The sequence below is a fragment of the Lasioglossum baleicum genome, chromosome 10, assembly GCF_051020765.1.
Source record: "Lasioglossum baleicum chromosome 10, iyLasBale1, whole genome shotgun sequence".
Taxonomy (NCBI): Eukaryota; Metazoa; Arthropoda; class Insecta; order Hymenoptera; family Halictidae; genus Lasioglossum; species Lasioglossum baleicum.
Window position 1 is genome coordinate 11,245,053 of NC_134938.1, and position 23,648 is coordinate 11,268,700.

General features: G+C 41.4%; 1 protein-coding gene and 1 long non-coding RNA gene across 5 annotated transcripts in view; one reads left to right on the top strand and one right to left on the bottom strand.

The window, feature by feature from the left end:
* Positions 1–388: 388 nt before the first annotated feature.
* Positions 389–22,778, bottom strand: LOC143212866 (uncharacterized). Its single transcript, XR_013009801.1, has 2 exons — positions 10,113–22,778; positions 389–9,980 (listed from the first exon to the last, which is right to left on the bottom strand). It is a non-coding gene; the product is annotated as an uncharacterized LOC143212866 (long non-coding RNA).
* LOC143212864 (uncharacterized) overlaps positions 11,079–23,648 on the top strand; it is a 93,813-nt gene continuing 81,243 nt past the window's right edge. For all 4 annotated transcript variants that reach the window (XM_076432116.1, XM_076432122.1, XM_076432119.1 and 1 more), the window contains exon 1: positions 11,079–11,402. In XM_076432116.1, the coding sequence (XP_076288231.1) occupies positions 11,367–11,402 (36 nt within the window). In that variant the 5' untranslated portion in view covers positions 11,079–11,366. The remainder of the gene's footprint in view (positions 11,403–23,648) is intronic.

The following is a 23,648-nucleotide window of genomic DNA, read 5'->3' on the forward strand; positions in this document are numbered from 1 at the left end:
ATTAACTTCAACAATAATTGATTAAGTCTGCCTCCGATTTTTCGATGATTTCTTTTTTGGATCAACGATTGACGATTAACTTCATCAATCGATTGAACCAGTCGTACATTTCTCAATAATTACCTTTTTTAATCGTACACATTAATCAATCAATCTGGGTTAAAATTTTAATCGACTAATGCCCAACTCTGGCCGGTACATCCTTTTTTTTATAGGAAGGTTTCTTGGGAGATTTATTACAACGTAATGTGCAGGACTATGGTGAATAACATTCACGAGAAAATACAATTTTCTCTTGTAGTGTAGATTAATGATAGAACAAAATGGCCCACCTGTGTAGCGCAGGGAAGATCAAACAAAATTTGTTGGGGTTAAATTATTTGTTTGGTTTGCCTAGGATAAATCATCGTTTTATTGTATCCTGTTCTTTGAGATCTGCTGTTACATGAATTTTAATTGACTTCGCGGAGAATCGCTTTTATTGGCTCTCAGGTAGCTACTGTATTATGGCCGGTACAAATTAATGGCGATCGTTAAAGCATTTGGAATAAGAGGTGCGACGGCGCGGCGCTTCTGTCGTGTGGACTAAGGGATGAAATGACAATATAGAATTTACACATGCATAAAATATTTTTGATGTTTAATAAGAAACGTAAATTAACATTGGGACATTCATCTGTTATCAGTATTAATACATTTTTTCTTATCTATTAGGAAACTGTTGAAAACAACAAAATTTCTAATTATTACAGCTCTGAAAAAAATTATACGAATTAAATTGCATTTTTAATTGTTGTCGTCATTCTCATGGACAGGGACCAAAAATAACAGTTATTCTAAAATTCTCTACGATACAAATCATGAATAAAGAGTTGATTATTATTGAAATTTACGATAATGTACACAAAACATAAAGAAAAACATTCGAAGAACAAAATTATTAAAATATATCGATTTTTATACTTTTTGGCTGCAAATAACAGTTATTGGTGTTCAAAAAATTGGATCCTCCTCGATAACTGTTATCGATGAAGAGAAACTGTTTCGATTGCTCAAAGCAGTTATCGATGAGAGAAGTACATTTCGATCGCTCATAACAGTTATCGATGGGAGAAATTCATTTCTATCGCTCATAACAGTTATCGTTGAGAGAAATTTATTTCGATCGAATTTCTTTTCACTTGTTCATAATAATTATTGATGAGAAACTTCATTTTGGTTGCTTATTTAATTATTGAGTCGTCTACTCTTTTTCGGATGGAGTAAGCCTGTGAAATTCATTGAGAAGGTTTCGTACAACAAGACGAATCAACAGTCCATAAGAGCAACACAAAATCTGTTTTGTTTGGAACATTCAATTTTGATTGTAGTAATTAATATTTCGAATAAAAAATTTATGAAATAATTGATTGTCTACCATTTGAAAGTTTTACTATTTAATAACAACTATTACAAATTTCCATCATTAATAACTGTTATGAGCGATCAAAATGAACTTCTCTCATCGATAACTATTATGAGCGATCGAAATAAATTTCTCCCATCGATAACTGTTATGAGCAATTGTAATAAATTTCTCTCATTGATAACTGTTATGAGCGATCGAAATAAATTTCTCTCATTGATAATTGTTATCAGTGATCGAAATGAACTTCTCTCAACGATAACATTTACCAACAAGAGAAAAAATTTTCTTTTTATTACGATTTTAGTCGATGAAATACTTGTTATTCCATGACTTTTTTTCATTTTGGTTATAAAAGTTATGGTCCCTGCTGATGGATAATAGTTCAGCTATCCAGAATTTTGAATACTCTTGTTAGAAATATTATTTTCCTCTCTTCTAATATTGTTTTTTTTTACACAAATTTAAATAATCAATTATGAAAATTGTTTGTAGCGCCAAAGATGGCTTCCACGTTGGAAAGTGGTGCTAGAAACCGTAGTATCGTTCGAAACTAGTGTGCTTCGGTTCACGGACGGTTCGAGCTCGTTCGAGGCGCAGGAAAGAGCGCAGTTATCTCCAGCATGTACAAGTAGAGTGTGTATGTAAGCCTAAACGCAGTTCCTATTTCCCAGGCAATCGGTGACGCTCCTCGCGCCGGGTGCATTTTGAAAGTTGAAACACATTCACGACCGAATTCATCCTGATTGCTCGCCGCGCTAAATACCTGTTTAGTGATTCCGCTGTGTGCCACTTTCACGGCAAAAATCTGTCGAACATGTTCGAGGCTCGATTTCCAAACGGGGCATGTGCGCGACAATGAAGTTAGTTTTCCATTCTAGTAGATAACGAATTAACGAAACGTCCAATTAAAACAGAAAATTCAAGTTTCTCACCTGCAAGCTGCACGAGTAACTCTCATATGTATATTCTCAAAACATATTCTGTAATTAATATCAATGCTTTACGGCGTTGTTCGTTATTATTACATGGTTTATTATTTTACGTACTTCAGTGTTTAGGAGAAAAATTTAGGTCAGTAGTTGGAAGACTGATAGATATGTAATTGTAATTATTATCTACAAAATTGAATATAAATGTAATTGTTACAATTTAATATATAATTAAAATAATTACAATTATAAAATAATAAAAACAATACATTTAATATAAATGTAATATAAATATAATTTAATATAAATGTAATTGTTATGTACATATTTGGCAATTTTTTTAGTATAGCATACAGTATACACATTACAGCCGGGGACTTCAATGCCTGCACAAGGGCGACTAGAAAATCGTCGAATTAAATTGATTGTTTTTATCATAAACTTGATTTAAGAACAACCAAAACATACTGGAAAACAGTAAACCTACCGAGTACTAATACATAATAAAAATGACACAATTAACTTTATTTAGATAATCTATTCGCTTAATTACGATATTCCATCTGTATAATTTACCTCTGTCTCTCGGAACAGATCAAAATAATTTTTATTTTGCAAGAAAGATTCGCTGTCTAGTTATCAATAGCTATGAGAGTGTTCGACAATGTCGGTGCAATTTCGCAGTGCCTCGAGACGTTAACACGATTACGAACGGTCAATCAGACTCTCCTAACAAAGTCTCTATCAGCGTCGTCGTCTGAAAAGGTTCGTTAAACGCGTCGCTCGTTCGGAGGAGCTCTCATAGCGTAGGGACGGCACCACGGTGCCGTTTCACCTCGCGAATCGTTTAAAGGTGGCGATCTGTCAACCGCAGTGTGTAAAACGATCGCTGAGAGTCCATAGTCATAAACCGAGCTGCGAAACACTCGCTCCAACTCTCGACTTTCGAGTCGCTTCAACTCACTTTTCATCCAAAATCTACTCGCTCCAACTCGCTTTTCTTCTAAAATCTACTCGTTCCAACTTGCTTCATCCATGATTTACTCGCTCCAACTCGCTTTTCATCTAACATCTACTCAATCCAACTCACTGCATCCGAAATCCACTCGCGCCAATCAAAATCAATTCGTTCCAACTTCCTTCATCCAAAATCCACTCGCTACAATCAAAATCAACTCGTTCCAACTTGCTTCATCCATAATTTACTCGCTCGAACTCGCTTTTCTTCTAAAATCTACTCGATTCGTCCAAAATCTACTTGATCCAACTTGCTCCATCCATGATTTATTCGCTCCAACTCGCTTTTCATCTAAAATCTACTCGCTTCGATTCGCTCCAATTCTTTCAAATTCACTTTATCCAAAATCAACTCGATTTTCCTCTGAAATATACTCGCTCCATTCAAAATCTACTCGATCCAACTCGCTTTTCATCTAAAATCTACTGGAACCAAGTCGCTTCATCCGAAATCCACTCGCTCCAATCAAAATCAACTCGATCCAACTTGCTCCATCCATAATTTACTCGCTCCAACTCGCTTTTCATCCAAAATCTACTCTATCCAACTCGCTCCATCCAAAATCCACTCGCTCCAATCAAAATTAACTCCTTCAAACTTGCTTCATCCATAATTTCTCGTTTCATCCAAAATCCACTTGCTCCAATCAAAATCAATTCGTTCCAACTTGCTTCATCCATAATTTACTCACCCCCAAAAAAAAACTAGCGTTTCATCTAAAATCTACTCGCAACTCATTCCAGCTCACTTTATCCAAAATCTATTCGCTTCATCTAAAATCTATTCGCTCCATCCAAAAAACCCACTCGCTGCAATTCGCTCCATCCCTGACACGCTGCAATCCGCTCCACGAAAAATCGTCTGGCCGGAGCTCGCTCCATCTAAAATCGACTGGCTCGAGCTCCGAGCTCTGGATCCGCTCGCTCCAGCTTGGCGCGGCGCGTGCAAATGTTTCAGTTTCGTGAGTATAGACTCGGTAGGAGTAATAATCGTATACCGTTACTTCTTTCGAAAGGCCGTTGACTCAATTGCGCCCCGGATAAAAGAGGCGGTTCACGAGTCCTCCGCGAGAGCAACCGTGTGCACGGGATATTGTATGTGTGTTGTGCTCTGTCTCTCTACTACACCTACGAGGCACACATGCTTCCGACGACAAGCCACGTGTTCACCTACGAAAGAAGCCAGAACCGAGGCGGCTATTCCTCGGGTTCGACCACCCAGCTTCGATTTCGAGCTAACGAGCGATCCTCGTTGTTCTGACCCTGCGCTGCGTGATCTACGAATTCGCGATCCCCACCACCTTCCAGAAGCACCCGCGACTTCACTGATCCCATTGAAACTTACTCAGCTCGATTCGAACTGCACTTCGTTAACACTTTAGTGAGAATGAAGCCTAAAAGCTCAAGTCCTCTTCTCGTTTTCAGGTCTTCATTTTGGAAACGCGACTTATGAGCAGTTTTTCATTCAGTTCTCCACTTGCTACATCGTGGAAAAATTTGTTAGGGAAAAACGACTAATTCAGGGAGAAAGTGCACATTTCAAGCTTTAAAATGAGTGCAAGTTTATTGTCTTACCATTTTTTTTTAACGAAGTTATTGCAATTTCAATATGCACATCGCTCAATTAAATATTGCCAGCTTTTTGCAGAAATTACGGATGTGTACTAATTAATATTGATAAAATTAGGGAGCACGTGTCGTCACCAGACAACAGAAACGAGTTTAACAGTGGAGAGAGAGAGAGAGCTGTTTCACGGTGAAAGAATTCAGAAAAGAAACTCCGAGAGACGAACGTGACGCGAATTCGAAACCACTCCCACGATTCTCGTTAATATCCTATCATCGTTCATCGAATTGATCACTTCATCAAGTCCATAATATCCTTAACAACGTGAGCGATACAATAATTTATCGAGTACGTACCACACGTTCGCGTACGGGAATAACGTCCCATGCTTTCTGCGAAGAAATGTTATCCCGCCATTTTATTCTTCTTGAAACACATTAGAATTGAAACGCACGTACGCAAATAATGATTTTGGGGCTAAAGGTTGAAAATTTTAATAAGGAACGTTTAGCATTATACTCCAGTCAATGAATGCTCACAAGGGGGGTGTAGAGGGAAATGAAAGGAACACAATTTTTAACTTTGGGACTTTGTTTGGACTAGTTAGGAGGTAAACATACTAAAAGTCCCATTCCTAGGAGGAGAGCTGGGTGCAGGGGGGCATGTAGAAGGTCCCCTTTTTCGGTTTTCCGCCTATATTTCGGAAACTATGTGTCCTAGCGATAAGACTATTCTATACAAAATTAAAGCTGACAAAATGTGCCATAAGATTCATTCTATTCAGTTTTTCGCTATCTCGCATAGTTTTCGAGATATCCGCGCTCAAAGTTCACTAATTGTGAAAAAGAAATTTTTGCCTTATTTGACTAGCTAACTCTTCAGCACAATTAGTGAACTTTGAGCGCGGATATCTCGGAAACTATGCGATATAGCGTAAAACTGAATCCAATCAATCTTATGGTACATTTTGTCAGCTTTAAATTCGTATAGAATGGTCTTATCGCTAGTTTCCGAGATATAAGCGGAAAACCGAAAAAGGGGATCTTCTACGTGACTTTTAGTATGTTTACCTCCTAACTAGTCCAAACAAAGACCCAAAGTTAAAAATTGTGTTCCTTCCATTTCCCTCTACAACTTTTCGTTGACTGGGCTATTTATAATTTCTCTGAATATCTGCGAGAAAAAGCGCTGCGTTTAAACGAATTTCACACTTTTAGACACTGTTGTAAACGTTTCGCTCTGCGACATAGACTGGCACGTAAATACGGGAAATTTCGAAGCATAGATGTTGAAAGTAAAGGGTGAGCAAAGTAAATAACTCCATTTTGACAACTTCATCTGTTCTTTTCTTCTGAATAAGCATGAAAATTTGTAAATTTTCAAGTGCGTTTAAACGAGTTTCGCTCACTGTATGCAACAGTGATTGACGTTCTCAAAATTTTTTGGTGACGTTTGAAATAGTAAATTTACCAATTTCTAATTTGTATTTTTCACAAAGATTATGAACGACAACTGTTTGGTTAATTTAACTAATTCCTAACAATCGGGAGGATGATAACCAGTTTGATTTTCATGCGTGTTTACTAAGTTATGGTTGTATTGCTGCAACACGCTTACAACAAAGTGAAACGCAACTAATGTTCGATCTCGACGAGGAGTGAACGACTTCGCCGCGGAATGCTCACTATGTGGGACATAACACTGCGCCGATATTCGCCGGAATATCGCGAAAAAACCTTCGGCGGTATTTCGTTATCTTCCCGGAGCCGCCATTGGTACGGCGCGAGAGCCGAGGGTCGATATATCGCGTGACGTATGACAGCGTGTACCTATACGCGTTTAACATCGACGAACGATGTTGATAAACGGATCCGCCGGTGAAATGCACCGAGGAACCCGCGTTTGCGCCGGAAGAAAAGTCTCGCTTCCGGTTTCCACTTTCAACGAAAGTAAAACCGCCGCGATCTGTCAGTTGTTCCACTTGCCGTTCTCGAAACGGACACGTACATCTTTTAACAACAAATTTATAGAATTATCCAATTTTTTAGACGTCCATCAACGTCATTATTATTATTTATTGTTATTATATGCGGATCTGAAGTGGATCCAAAATCGTCGGTATTCGAACCGCGATAGTTCCGTTAAAAACAATAGCACGATAATTAATTTGGGCTCATTCTAAAGCTAGAAGCTTCTACTTTCGTACGCTGTGATTCATTTTTTTCTGACATACTTGTGCGCGATATAGAAAATGGAAAACCGAGGACACGTTTTTCGTAAAAAATCCTGCAAATTCAATCGTCTGTCGAAACGTCAGAAAATTTTTTTTCTGGATGCATCGACCACAGATTTGAAGATCGAAGTCTCCTCTTTCCAACGAGATCTTAAAAATTGATCTACGATTTTTTTCATTGTTTTATACAACAAAAACGAGGAACTAGTTCGAATTAACACATGGTTCGTGGTATAGTGCAAAGTTGTCCGTAAACCTTGAGTTCAAATATCGACAGCTCGGCTAAAAAAAATCGTACATCAATTTTTAAGGTGTCGTTCTAAAGAGGAGGCTTCAATCTTCAAATTTGTGGAAAATTCGCTCCCGGAAAAAATTTTTTAATGTTTCTACAGAAGTTTGAATTTACAGTATTTTTGAGGGGAAACATGTCTTTGTTTTTCCACCTGTCACGTCGGGAAAATTTTTTTAAGAAAAAAGAAAACAATTTCGCGTAAAGGTGGAAACTTTAAGCTTTAAAATGAGTGCAAGTTCATTATTGTATCATTTTTTAAAATGAAGTTATCACTATTTCAATGATGACAGTTTTTCGAGAATGAGTTCTCTATGCACAGGGGCCCAAGTGTCCCAGCTACGGCACTGCGGTATTGTTATCCTCGTCGAGCGTTCATAGTGATTGCATCGCCGCGATATTCGATGACCGCGGACAAGCGTAGAGCGAAAGGGGAAATGCTCTCTAACTGTGCGGAAAAAAAGAGAAATCGACGCCCAGATGGGAGATCGATGTCCTATAAAGAGAAATATCTGGCTTCTCGATGAGCCTGGCGGACTGACACTTTCCATCGTCAGTCAATGATTCGAATTTTTCCGAACCGTCTAGCAAAGCCACGTTCGACGTCTCTGCCACCTGTTTCCATAATTACATAATTAATACTACCAAAAAAATTCATTCAAAAACAATTCAATTCCGAGAATAACACAGAGATTTTTAGATGTTTTAAAATGTCAAAATTTTGTCAATGCATAAAATCCGCAGTCTAATTAGAATTAGAAATGTTTAAAAAATCATTTTCTACAATAACATAGTTAATACTAGATCTAGAAAAAATTCATTCAGAAACAATTCAATTCTGAGAATAAAACACAGATTTTTAGATTCTTTAAAATGTTCATTAAAGTCAATTTTGTCAATGCACAAAATCCGCAGTCTAATTAGAATTAGAAAATGTTTAAAAAATCTTTTTAACCTATTTTTGTCGGGTTTCGCAATTTTTAATCGAGGTCTACGATTCCTTAACTGTCGCTCGAGTGATCAATTTATGCGAGCTTACAAATTGGAATTCAGTTCGAGAAGCGGTGGGGTCATTACTGGACTGCAAATATGCTCGTGCATTTATGGGTCGCGAGAATCTTCGTAGAGCGATAATTCGATGCGTGAACTTGGATAGAATTTAATATGGAGTCGTTGTTTAATTTCGAATTGGACTCATTAACGGGAAAAATAATATTTATTCATTTTATTCATTCCACTTTCTTTTCATTGCTATATGGAAATGTTGAGTTTCTAAATCTTGAACTTCAAGATCAATTCTGAGTACAATTTTTGTTGACCTTCGACCTTGAAATTAATGCTGATTTCTTTGTTCATTTCACTGTCTTTTCATTGTTATATGGAAATGTTGAATTTCAAAATATTAATCTTCAAGATCAATTTTTAGATGAATTTTTGTTGACCTTTCGACCTTGAAATTAATGCTGATGTTTTTGTTCATTTCACTGTCTTTTCACTGTTATATGGAAATGTTGAATTTCAAAATCTTGATCTTCAAGATCAATTCTCAGATGAATTTTTGTTGACCTTTCGACCTTGAAATTAATGCTGATTTCTTTGTTCATTTCACTGTCTTTTCATTGTTATACGGAAATGTTGAATTTCAGACTCCTGAATTTCGAGATCAATTCTTAGATCAATTTTTGTTGACCTTTCGACCTTGAAATTAATTTTTGTTGACCTTTCGACCTCGAAATTAATTTTGCCACACGTTACGAGGGTTTCGAAGTGCATTTCGAACTTCGAATGGTTGATGTCCTGCAGCGCATCTCCGAGTAAGATTTTCGAGACGATCCTCAGCCGGAAGCGTATCGTCTTTCCGAATAATCGTGAACGAAGGAGCGGAGTAAGGAACGGTTGCAGATCCTACGAGCGGGTCCGAGAGTCCCTTCGGCCTAGGCAGCATCGACACGCTCGCTTCGACGAGACGAGGAACGCATTCCACGAGGTCGTCCGCCGACGATCTGCATTCGCAGAAAAGGACGAAGAAGCCGAGGAAGCGAGCAAAACGAATTAGCATCCCGATCGTCCGGGGAGTTCTTCTCTCTTGGCGAGAGAGTACTCTCTCGTCCCCTGACTCCTTCTTCTTCTTCTTCTTCTTCTTCCTCGTCTTCCGACCGGCTTGCGCCTCTGTATACTCGAGAGACTCTACAATATGCGAGAGACTCCCTCTCTGTTATACACCACAGCAAAACGACAGACACACTATAGAGAAAGAGAGAGAAAGAGGGAACAAGAAGAAGAAGAAGAAGAAGAAGCCGTGGCACACGAGGCGTAGTCCGCAAGAACGGCCAACTACATAAATCACCGACCTTTTGATGGCTCGCCAACGTTCCTATAGATGGTAATAATACGCTGGACCTCGATCCATCCATGCGGATTTAAATGGCGCGCGCTTGCATTCGCGTATACACTGTACACGTCCATGTCCGCGTCCCTGGTGCGCTGGGTTCACCGGACTTTCGTCAAATCCGATGCCATTTTCACCTAGCCTGTCGCTAGATTTAAATATATCATTAATTGCTACACTGGAACATTTTGTCCTCCACGGAGTTGTCACGTGGTATTAAATGGACAACACTAAAAATGGTCACAGTAAAAACTGTCACATAAGCAGAGCTAATGCTAACCTGTCCAATCTTAAGATTACACTATTCCCGTGTTTTTATAGAGTGTTTCAATCCTGATTTCGGGTGCCGTTTTTAATTGTAGAATTTTTGTCCGAAAGAATCATTGCACATCTTGCATCGGGATTCTGCACACTCATTCTTGAGTATCTGAAGTACATACCTGATTTTTTTCAAGCCGAAACAATCAGAATTGTCGAAGTTACATAAGTTTTTATAGAGTATGTTTCAAGGGGTGCAATTCTGTTGCCATTTTATACCGACTTTCAGGGATTTCTTTCAGGAGAACCATTGCACGTCTTGCATCGGGATTCTGCACACTCATTGACGAGTATCTGAAGTACATATCTGATTTTTTTCAAGACGAAACAATCAGAATTGTCGAAGTTACATAAGTTTTTATAGAGTATGTTTCAAGGGGTGCAATTCTGGTGCCATTTTATACCGACTTTCAGGGATTTCTTTCAGGAGAACCACTGCACGTCTTGCATCAGGATTCTGCACATTCATTCATGAGTATCTAAAGTACGTACCTGACTTTTTTCAAGTCGAAACAATCCAAATTGCTCGAGTTATATTGTTTTTTACACAACACATTTCGAAGGGGTATTCTGGATCTTCTCACGGATAGAGATCGTACACTGACTGAAGTGGAACATACAACAATCTCATTTGTTTGACCTTGCGGTGACCTTGGACCGTTCAGCGAACGTATACAAGTCCCCCACATCTACCTCTTATCAAATCTGTACAGAAGCAAACACAGCGACTCATTATCGATCTTGGAACACTAAAAATAATTTTAAAAAATATTATCAAACAAAATAAATTAATTTTCAACATTTTCCACCTGGTGGGTCTCAGGAGGCCTCAGAAGATTAGCGACCATTATCATCAGAAATCTCGAAAATGTTGAACTGTCGTGCTAGTGCTGGAAAGGGGAAGGGAGGGAGGGGTGGGGAAGGCTGGTTGCGTTCTCTGCGCACTCGAATCGTTTTAGTATACATTTATATGTATATGTGTGTACGTGTGCGGTGCATTTGGCCGAGTAGTGGTGCGTCGACAAGAACGGACTTCTCGATCCGTTAGGTAGTGGTTTCCCTGCGGTTCCTCCTCGGAACACGGTCTCCACGTGCATGTACACGTAAACCGGCTGGGTGTGAGGGCTGTGTAGGTGGCACTCGTGGAAGGAGGGCGAAGAGGAAGCGGGGTCGCTGACGTTCCAGCCTGACGCCGCTGCACCGCCGATGCAACGCGATGCAACGCGCTGCGACCGAACGCAGCAAGCCGAGGGTGAGTAAGGAGCATCTCCGCAGCCACGCACGCATGCGTCATCGGTGCATTAACGAAAACCAACCGGCCAGAATCGGCCGAGAAATCGGCCTCGGAACACAAAGACACTCCTTTCATTTGTTACTCATATTTGACAATTTTTTCCGGAAGAACTATCGAACATTTTGCAATGGAATTTTACAGGCACGTTTATGGGTACCAGAAGTGCGTGCACTATTTTTTGCAAGAACAAATAACCAAAATTGCCGGAGTTATACATACCTTTTTGTGGGTTATGTGTTCAAGAGCGATTTTGATCTCGAGTGCCGTTTTGCAGCATCTTTAAGAATTTTTTTCAAAAGAACTGCCGAATCTTTTTGATCGAGGATTTTGTGGATTTGATTCAAGGGTGTTTGAAGGGCACGCATGATTTGTTTCGACCAGCAAGAATGAAAATTGCACGAGTTATGTATTTGTTTATTCGAGGTACGATTCAAGGAGTGTTCTGATCTCAAGTGCCATTTCTTAACATGTTTAGAAATTTTTTACAGGAAAACTATTAATCTTCTTGCGATAGGATTTTGCACTCGCATTTACGGATATTTGAAATACATACCTGATTTTTTTCAAGCAGAAATAATGAAAATTGCAGGAGTTATATACTTTTAATATGAGCTATGTTTTAGCAGGTTATTGGCTTGAAGTTCCATTTTTCTAGCAATTGAGGAATTTTTTCCAGAAAAACTGGCAAACCTTTCGATGTAGGAATTTGTAGATGCATTCAAGGGTGTTTGAAGGACAGGCACAATTTGTTTCAACCAGCAGGAATGAAAATTGCCGGAGTTACATGTATAGTTTTCTGTGGGTTATGTATTCAAGAGCGTTTTTGATCTCGAGTGCGATTTTTCAGCATCTTTAGGAATTTTTTTACAAAAACTTCCGAACCTTTTTGATCTAGGATTTCGCGGACGTATTCGTGGGTGTTTGAAGGACACGCACGATTTGTTCCGATTAGCAAGAATGAAAACTGCACGAGTGAAATAATTGTTTTGTTCAGGAGTGTACAAGGTGGCAAAGGACAACGCATAGAATCCGAGAATAGTCGAACAAAGTCTTGTGGGAAGTTATGGATCGAGTCAGGCGATGGCGTCCTTTCCGCACGCGCCGCGAGTATTATGAAAAAGAAGAGGCCATCGCCGCGATACATTAAAATAAACAGGTACCTATGAATCTGCCTACGGCAATTTTCCCATACAATACACCCGGCGAATCCCCCGTACACATTCGCGATCCCCATTGCTCGAGCCTCTTCGTACGAGGTGCATGTCCTAGCTAGAAGCCGCGAGCATAAAACACACCGATCTTCGCAATAATACGTGCGCACACCTACACGAACGCTTTATAATGCGTAGTAGACGAATGCCTTCGCGAGACAAGTCACATACATATAAATGTCAAGATTCACCTATGCCTCTTCCCTACGCTCGACCTTACTCCCTCTCTGTCTCTCCACTTCCCTCCGCGTCTATCTCTCCCCCTCTGTCTCCGGTCTTCCTCATCCACTCACACATTCAATTTACGTGCAAAAGGATAGACGTCTCTCGTGTAAAGAACATATACTCACGGATAGCGCAGCTTTTACGCTATATCGCTCCTCTCCCGAGCGTATTCCGCTCTTCGTGTTTATGTACCTGTCCTTCTTTCTCACCTGCCGTGCATCTACTCTTCCGTGTGCACCGACGATGTCCAACACACAGACACGTTCGAACTTCCCTCACTTTACACCACCGTTAATGCCCCCACCCCATCGCCGCGTTTATGTTCTCGTGCGAGCGTGTTCGTTCGGTTCCATGCGAATGGAACTGAGGAAAGGGGTGGAAACGCGTGAGGGGATAGCGACGTACGTGTGCCTTTGTGTGTGCGTCGGTACTCAAAAATCGGGACATTGATTTCGTCTATAGGGTAGGTTGGAATGTATTGCAAAATGCTGCGGGGACGCGAACTCTCAACAAATGTTGCTGCTGCTTCGTTTAAATAAGTGGTCTTGAACGAGGGCACAGCAGGATTTGTTTGTAATAACTCGTGCAATTTTTATTCTTGCTGGTCGAAACGAATCATGCGTGTCCTTCAAACATCCTTGAATGCGTCCGCAAAATCCTGGTTCGGAAGGGTTGCCAGTTTTTCTGGAAAAAATTCCTCAAATTGCTAGAAAAATGGCAGTTCAATCCAATACCATCCTGAAACATAGTTCATATTAAAAGTATATAACTCCTGCAATTTTCATTGTTTCTGCTTGAAAAAAATCAGGCATGTACTTCAACTATCCGTAAATACGAGTGCAAAATCCTATCGCGAGATTAATAGTTTTTCTGAAAAAAATTTCTAAACATGTTAAAAATGGCACTCGAGATCAGAACAACCCGTAAATCATACCTCGTATAAACAAATACATAACTCGTGCAATTTTTATTCTTGCTGGTCGAAACGAATCATGCGTGTCCTTCAACATCCTTGAATGCGTCCGCAAAATCCTGGTTCGGAAGGTTTGCCAGTTTTTCTGGAAAAAATTCCTCAAATTGCTAGAAAAATGGCAGTTCAACCTAATACCTTCCTGAAACATAGTTCATATTAAAAGTATATGTATAACTCCTGCAATTTTCATTGTTTCTGCTTGAAAAAAATCAGGTATGTACTTCAAATATCCGTAAATGCGAGTGCAAAATCCTATCGCAAGAAGATTAATAGTTTTCCCGAAAAAAATTCCTAAACATGTTAAAAAATGCCACTCGAGATCAGAACACCCCTTAAATCGTACCTCGTATAAACAAATACATGACTCGTAAGATTTTCATTGTTTCTGCTCGAAAAAAATTACATGTGAAGAACGAAGGTTAAATGAATGAAAGGTTAAATTATTTAAACGGAGGATTCCTCGGTTGCACGGTTGGAATAACCAATTATTGAGGCAGTTCGATAGTAAAATTGTGCGGAAGGGAGACGCAAGAATTTTCAGCGCAACACGTCGGTGTGGTCTTCCTCGCGAAGGACCTCGGCTCACCTGCGGCTCTCGTCGACGCGTTTAATGCGCGATAGGTAAAAAACGAGCCGAGGACGTCGTACTATTTGCGGAATCGTAAAAGCAGGACGTTTCGTCGACGTCGCCGGACGTACAGTGCCATTCGTTGTCCGTAGTAACGCGAACCTCGGTAACATAGGCCCCTGGACGCTGCTCCGTCATACAAGCTTTTCCGTTCGTCCTTCTTCCGTGCGCGAATATTATATTGTAATATTTATCGCCGTGAATGCCGAACGCCGGCGTATATTACGTCCGAGTGCGGTGTGATGTGCCAAGCTGACGCCGGAGGACCGACCCACGAGCGCGACCATAAGGGCTCCTCGCATTCCTTTGAATACTGGCAGGCCTTCGCATGAGAAACCGACATTTTTCACAGTAACAAACACTTCTCCCTAAATAATAACTAATATGTAGACTGCGGATCTTTATGCATTCATGAAGAAATTGGTTGGGTTAAATATAAAACAGGAAAGGATTAGAAAAATTTAATAATATTGTTTTTAATGTAACAAAGTCATTAAGTGATGAAATCAATTTTTATTTTATTCCCTCATCCCGAAATCAATGCAGAACATTTTTATTTTGCATAAAGATCCGCAGTCTACTAGTATGTCATTTATATTTTGTACAAACGGTATTTTTTGATCAACTACATCCAGAGTCACCAAATCAGGGGACTCTCTGCTTAAGACTTCGGCGAGACGATACTATTTTTACGATAGCACTTCCTTGTTTTTAATCATTTATGTGTGACAGTTTGGGAACGTATCCGTGACGTTTTTCCGATTAAAATGATACTCCGAACGATGCACTTTGGTTTGGATTTGCTCGTTTAATCCACGATCTAGTGGAGCCTCGATTATCCGAACTAGGTCGGACGAAATTGTATCGTTTTAAGGAGGTTCTTCGAAACGATTTTAGAATGTGTTCCCGTAGGAATTTTGGGACGGTCGAGGGCTCAAATTAAAGGTAAAAGATCATACTTTGTAACAGTGTAAGCTAGGTTAAAAAAACGAATAGGAAATCTTATAAAAAATTTGTTGAAATTCAGTCATAAATTCGGAAGAAATCGACGCAATTTTAGGGGCATCTTTGAGGCAATTTTTTTAAATATGTTTCAGAAGGAATTTTTAGACGTTACAGGGCTCAAATTGTAGCAGAAGAGAGGTGCTTCGCGATAGGGATACTTCGATTGAAAAAGAAATACGAAACCACGTGGAAAGATTGAGGTCAAGTATGGATTCTCAGCGACGTTTATGAAGATCCCTGTAGCCCCAGAGACAAGTTAATTTATTTTTAGTTCAAAACACGCTCGCATCTCGATTCCCATACATCTATAGTCAGTCGAACGTGTACACAGCTCATCCGACAGCGGATTTATCTCTTACGTTCCACCCCCGCATCTACGTCACACGGTAATGCAATAATTGACCTTTTCGCCTGGTCGATGGAGACGAACGCAAAAAAGGGACGACGTAGGAGTAAAAAGAAAGTAGTATTATACGAAGTGGTATTATAAGAAAATCTACCCTCTGGCCTACGTAATATCGTTAGAGCTATCGTTCAACATCGACCACCTCTAACACTCTGATCCTAATTCAACGAAAACAAAAATCTTCTCAATAAAATCTGTTTAAAAAATCAAAACTTTTTGCGAAATGATGCATTACAATTTTTACGACAGAACACAGACATCAAAATCAATACTTGTCTAAATAATAAGAATACCTCTAACACTCTGATCCTAATTCAACGAATACAAAATCTATTCAATAAAATCTTTTTAAAAAATTATGATGTATTACAATTTTTATGGCAAAACACAGACATAAAAATGAATACTTGTCTAAATAATAATTTTCACTTTTGTACAAAATACAGCGTGGGTCTATCTCACAGAATTTTGATTTTCTCCGATGAAATGAGATGTACAGGCATTTGACCGATGCACAACACGCAGGCAACCATTTCTATACCTATCTATTAAGAAGCATGAGCCTTCTTTTAGGGTGTTCAAGGCTGTATGCATTCCGTAAAGGTGAATCACTGTCGCTGCGTTCGGTCTAATGTAATTGAGAGTAGACTGCGAGAGGCAACGAAGTTTTTCAGAACGACTATAATTCGACGCGCCTACGTCGATGCGTTTGAATTCGCATCGATCCAAGTTTGGCAACAGGTAATTAGGGAACGGAGGAGTTCTCGTGGTGGACGTCACTCATGCTAACCTATTTTTAGAGTCCGATTTTTTATTCCCAAGATGACTTTCACTAGCTTCGTTTTTTTTTATCTCGGGTCCAATCTTTCTGAATTCAGTTTCGAAATCTAATTAATTCTATCATTTTCTTTTGTTATCGAACAGCTCGATGCAGAGCACAGAGTGGCTCAGAAATCATTGCAACGTTTGAAACTCAAATTTGTTTATAAAAGAATTAATGTGAATTTAAAAAAAAAATTCCTTTCACATCATTTAATATGATAGTTGAATATAGAAATTGTATAAATACAAAATGAGAGATTTTGTTGCAATCTAGTTGCAAGGAGGGTGCAATCATCCCCTAGGTATTATTATTTAAAAGTTTCCAATCTTATTTTTATAAGCTTCCAATTCTAGATAAAAATTGGAAATAGGTGGAATGGAAATTAATTTTCTTAATTCGCAGTAGCGGCAAATCTTTTTTCGTAGGCCGACCACCCACGCTGCAATTCGAGACCTATTACACTGCGATAGTTCCACGAACAGTTGTCACACAATAGCAATTTCGAAGGTACGCGAAGTTTCGCCCGAGTTGCCAGTAAATTGAAGCTTCGCCGATAATGTGGGCAGGCAGTGGGTCTGACTACTTGTTGGCCAATCTACGACGGCTTACATTATATGTACTACCGTAGATTTTGGTGGAGAATTTCTTGCTCGAAGAATACATTGGGTTGGCTAGCCTAATTTTCGAGGGTCTACTTCGGTCTGATCACTGGTGGGGTAATCTACTTCGCGGTTTGCGCAGGAGCAGTGCAGGGATCTGCAATATCGACAGCAATTTTTGTACTCTATTTCTTTTGTAGCGCAACTTTGGCAAAACAATTATTCTCAGAGTAATTTAAATATGATTAAATTCAGAAATATCGAACACGGAAAATATTAAAATAAATTCTCAACAATGACAATCGTAATGTGCCAATACCTTCATAGGGCTTCTATGGGACCATTTAAATATTATTATAATTGGTATAATTATAAATAAATATAATTGAAAGGATTATAGGAATATTTAAAATAATTTCACAGTCGGAAATTCCACAAGTATAGATGGTTCTCATTTTCTGCAGTAAAAATTTCTCTGGGGGGAACATCGATATGGGTCTTCCGTAGCATCATTTTTCTCGAATCTGAGCCGCACTATGGCATCATGAGCGTCCTAAAAACCGTACCCATCGTCACGGGACCCTCCGGTCGCAACCCCACGGAACCCGGCTCGAGTCCCTTTTCCCATGGCCGCATCTGAAAACGCGCGAGGATCGCGCACTAAGAGAGCAAGAGAGTAACAAGCGAACAAGAGAGCGAGCAAGAGGGCAAGCGATCGTTGCGTTCATAGGGACACACAGGACACGGTGCTTGGCCGCACGAGCACACGTCTAAATAGCGCGTTAGAGTCCTTTCACACGGGGACACGCCAATCGTATCTCATACGCGAGCTACGTTCACACTGATAGAAAATGCACATCCGGAAATAAACCGTGTGTCTCATACGGGCCGAAGAGATTTCTTGAACAAGATTCTAGAATTTTTTCAAAATCGATCTTGCGGTATAAAATTCGGAAAAAATTCACAGGCGTGTATACCATTGGATAGAACGTTCATGAATTTTTTTCGTAAGTGTTCGTTGACTATAACAGGGGAAAAGAGTACAATACATTTCAACCGTTTGGTTCTGGATTAAGTCTGATTCTGGATCAAGTTTCGGGAATTTTTTCAAAATCGACTTCGCGGTATAAAATTCGGAAAAAATTCACAGGCGTGTATACCATTGGATAGAACGTTCATGAATTTTTTCGTGAGTTTTCGTTGACCAGAACAGGGGAAAACAGCACCATTCATTCATTCTATCCTGGTGGTAGGGTTAGCGACTTGAAGAATGATGCGACCAAAAATCAATTTGAATGCTAACCTTACCCGACAATACCCTTTTATTTAAGGTGTATGGATACGTATGGGACGCGTGAATCGCGGCGTGTCCCCGCGCGAGAAGGCTCTCGGTGCGTACCCTATCCAGAAAGAGAGGGAGAATCGAATTCCCACCGTGGCGCGGCGCTGGGGCTCGCGAGTTCCTGATGGTGTGTTCTATAATATAGGCAGAGAGTTGCCGTTCGTCCTGCAGTCCGGGTTGTCCAGCAAGTCTCCAGGACTCCCACCAGGCCGACCTAGCCTTCTTACGTGTGCCCACCTACTCTATCGAGCAATCCAAATGCATTCTTTCTTCTCTTCTTTCCATGCGCGAGCTGAACTTTCTTCCTTGGTCACCGTGGCGCGTCGTTCTCTTTTCTTCCCACAGGCTTTTGCGCGTCTCCTCGTTGTCCAGCAAGCATCCGTTCACGGGTGCAAGATCTCGAGCGGGTAGGTTCGCAAGATTGCGAACGTGTATGAACTTAGCAACCTGTTGACCAGGTGACTTTTCAATTGTGACTTGCCACGAACACGTAACGAAAGACACCCGGACTTGGGGTAAGAAAAATTGCAAATTTTGAGGTCGACCGCGGCCTAGATTGATCTTTTACCTAGCGCTTTTGCAATCCTGTAAACGAGTCTACCCCTTAAACACCACGAACTGTCCAGGACAAGTCCCGCAATCGTAGTTACACTGATCTTTCATTGGAGGGGGTCAGAGCCACACAACACGGTACTTGTGTGTGCGCAACTCTAATGAAGATGTGGTAGGTGTATGAATAACCAGCACACCGCACCTACATGGAGACGGCGGCGGTTCGCTAGCTGGTCTCCGTAGCCTCTGAAAATCGCGTGCAATGTCGGAGGACGGCAGGTGGACGGTGAAGGGAAAATAATGTTCCGCCGGGTGATATCGCCGCTGCGAAATTTTCCTTTTGCTTTCTCTCCTGGTGGCGCGCGGGGGGCGAACTTTTAACTCCGCGGTGGGTGTAGCCGGCTCGTTTGTATAGTCGAGCATTATTCCGCGACGTGACGGTTTAATAGTGGAACCCTGATGTCTTGCGCTCGCGCGAACCGCTCTCGCAGACAGAAGCTGCGATTGCGAGGCCACGGTGTAACGTGGATTGCGAGACCACCACGTTTCACTGACCCGTTCTTTTCTTGTTGTTTGATCGAAATAAGGCTCTATACACTTCTACGAGCTGTTGGAATCAATTCTGCGCCCGCATGATCACTGTGTAACGCACGAAACAGCAAAAAGGGTTGCTCAATATCCTAAGACTCGGTGCTAGGCCTAGCTACCAGCAACGTAGGGGTTATTCAAGGAAGCAGATTTGGGGAGCGATCTATAGCTATTGTAAACATTGTCTAGACAGACAAATCTTCTGTTTAATAAATTACTTAATAAACATGATCGTTGTATAAGGCACAAAATAGCAAAAACGGTTACTCAATAGTCTAAGACTCGGTGCTAGCTACCAGCAAAGTAGGGCTTATTCGAGGAAACAGGCTTGGGGAGCGATCTACAGCTGCTGTAAACATTATATGGACATACAAATCCTATATTTAATAAATTGTTAGATAAAAATGATGATTGTATAAGGCACGAAACAGCAAAAAGGGTTACACAATACGCTAAGTGCTAGCACCCAGCCAGACAGAGGTGAGGTGTCCAGGAAAATCTAATTGCGGACCACTCTCCAGCAGTTGCGAACATTAAGTAAATCTCGAGAATCTTTCTTCACCTACAATGATACCTACTGAACAGCTTGGGCAGAGTTGTAAAACGGGGAGGTCAAATTTCTGGTTTCAATGTGTTACTTAGCGGACCACCACAACTCCGGGTAAGAGACTTGATCTAACGATAACGTGCACGGGATTAAAATAATCCTCAGCAGTAGAAGGAGGAAGTTTTATAATTTCGCGTGGATCTGGATCGCAGTCGGTGGTAACACGAATACGGCGAGTTTCACCGGAGATCAGGCGAGATCTCTGACTCTCTGTCTGTTCGGTGTGCGCTGCGCGGGAATGCCGAGGGAGAAGGGTAGCTGGGTGGCGTAAGGTTCTCAGGTAGGTACATTTAGGCGGACGTGCACACGTCGAGATTCGTGGCCGTTCGCCGATCGTTGACACGAGAGACCGGGAGTGCTCGACTGCATTATCGTTGGCGTGCGAACAGGTAACCTTGCGATCTCTCTTGCTGCCTGTATGCACGCCGGCTATTTTCGTATGCTGGACTCGTCCACGAGCTGTGCAAACAAATACCCCGCGAAACGATGCTCTGACCGCGAACCTCGGATACAACACGGCCCGCGATGCTTTGGCAGGAATTTCGCCACGGGGCGTAGGTCAATCTCCATTCTTTTTGTTTCACGTTGGCGACACTGTTGTGGGCGATTTTGAACAGCATCAAATTGGGACACAATCCTCCTGTAACACGATGTGCTCAAAACAATAATAGTGTTGGTACATGTTTTGTTGCAGAAAAAACGCGAACGACCTCGTTGACCTCTAACTTGACCAACACATTGGAGTCATCATCGTCCCCAATATTACCACAACAAATATATCATTCACGATCTATGATCCCATTGTTGACCCAGCCGGAGGCTCTTTCCAAAATCTTGCATCGTTGTCCTAAACAAATACCCTTGACCAACGGATCCCCTATTAGCATAATGCCCCAGAGTTTTAAAACAAACTAACAAATTGTCTCTATTAATTGCAAAGGTACAGGTATTAATAACAATCCAACAATATTAAAATCCTTTGACTGTTTCGTACTATACTTGTATTGTATTCAGACTCGACTGAGAAATCAGAGTTTTCGTAGGTCATGTGAAGGTCGTTCCCCCTAAAATTTTCAAGTAACGTTTCGCGCAGGGTACAGTTACGGTGAAGAAGGTGTCTGGTGATCACCTCGGAAGCTAGTCAGGGTATGATCAAGCGACGGACCATCTCTCCCCGTCTAGTTTTCCTGTGAATATCCTTTCACGCAGCTCGTCCTTCCACGACCTAGGTCTCGAGTGCGTTCGAAGCTGTCGAGGCTGTCTGTCCCGGTCTGTCGTCGTGGTGAGAGGAGAGACCTCGCGTGGCCCGTGCCACGGACGACGAAGGGGCGTCGAAACCGGAAATGGTCCATCGAGGACGGGAGTTGCCGTGGCAACCGCGATCTGCTTTAACCCCCGGTCGATCATCGGTCTTCCGCGTCATTCGAAAGCGGTCTATTATTCGGGGTCGCTGCATCCTCTCGCCGCAGCCTCCTTCTCGAACGGAGAGAACCGCTCGACGAACCTGTGTATTGTGTGTTTGTGCTACCGGTGAGCGACGAGCGATACGCGACCGTAGCCCCAAGATCCCGAGCATCCACGAGCAGTCGCGACTCCCGCCGAACATGCTCGACGCTAGTCGAACGTCCGAGACTCGCCGAGCCTCGCCGAACACGCTCGACTACGACCGATCGACGCCGAAATCTCGCGACGCGTTGCATCGTGTTACGTCGCGTTACGCTCGCAAACAGAACGCGCTGCCAACTCGATCTTATCAGGGCCGATTGTTTGAATTTGTCTGTGAATTACGACACCGATTGGCGAACCTTTGCGCAAGACTCCCTCCTGTGTTCATTCAACTCGTTTCCATCCTTTTTCCATGCTAATCGCTCAGACGAGCAACCGTCCCATCGACAGGTAACGTAGCTCCCTCTTCGACACGTCCTTTCTTCGTTGTACACGTTAATCCACCGGCGATAAATTATTCACTGTGCAATTTAATCAATGTAATCGTTACATTTACTACCACAGAAAATACGTTTTATTGTCAGGTTGTCTGGGGGTCTCGTACGTCAACTGGAAAGAATTCTGTAAGTGTGCAGTCCTGAATAAAATCTTCTCTACGTTTACTGTGCATGAGGGGTTCTATAGTCTGTTGTCAAATTTTGTACACTTATGAAATTGAAAATAATGTCCCCGGTGTCAAGACTGTATTGTAGTTTAAGTCTTCAGTCCTGAAGATTTTGTTTTTTGTGGGATTCTCTTTCGAGACTGGAGTATCGTGCACGATCGTTCCTATAACGATCGATTTAAAAATGTTTCGCATACACAGGTTCAGGCGCCTGGACGCAAGCGAGCCCGCGCGCATGCGTCAGGAGCGGATCAATCACGCAACATACCCGCCGACGGCTATGCTTCGGAAGGTAATTTCTAATGATCGCAATTCTCCGTACTTTCTTGCGCGTGAAATGGCCTGTGCTGGATCCTCTGTACTTTCACCTGGTTTTTGAACCGGAACTCGCGCCGAACAATCGATGTCGCGCATCCTTCGAAAGTTTGTTAAACACGATTACTCAGCTGAGCAACCGGCGCGGCGCACCGTCTAAATTGTATTAATTGATAGCTGGCGATGTCGAGTGAACGATAAAGTATAATTGGAAGTGAGAGAAATCCGGTTAATAAAAGTCGATGCAGTCGGATGACTCACTGGCTGCCAAGGGCGATGCAGATACTTCGTCCTACACTGTCCCCGGAGTGATGGGCTCGATATCCTCTGAATAGTACAAGACACTAAACCTACCAATCGGGACGAATGATCCTGAAATTTATCTCTAAATTATTTCAAGCACATAATAATGCGTTCGTAGACCCTATAGTGATGGTTTTAAGTCGCTGCCAACAGTACAAAATGTTAACACTGGACCTAACAATTGACTGGTCTCAGATTCTTCATTCTACAATGGTTGAAACGACCATGCTATGTACTAGCTTTTAATGCTGCAGTGTTTAGTGTTAAATTAATTTTGACGCGAGAGCCCGTAGAAATGTTCGAGCGGCTAGTATAGAGGATATAGTATAGAGAGGTTGCAGCATTTCAAGTAATCTGTGTACACAGTTATGTACACATGTTTCGACACGTCTGCGATTTCCTTCAGTTTCTATTCTCTCGAAAAAATCCCGCTGTTCCAAGGCCTCGGAGGCCTTTCGCAAAACCAGTTTCGCATTAATTCTGCCAAAATTGTTGAACGTTTCCCAATTCCTATATT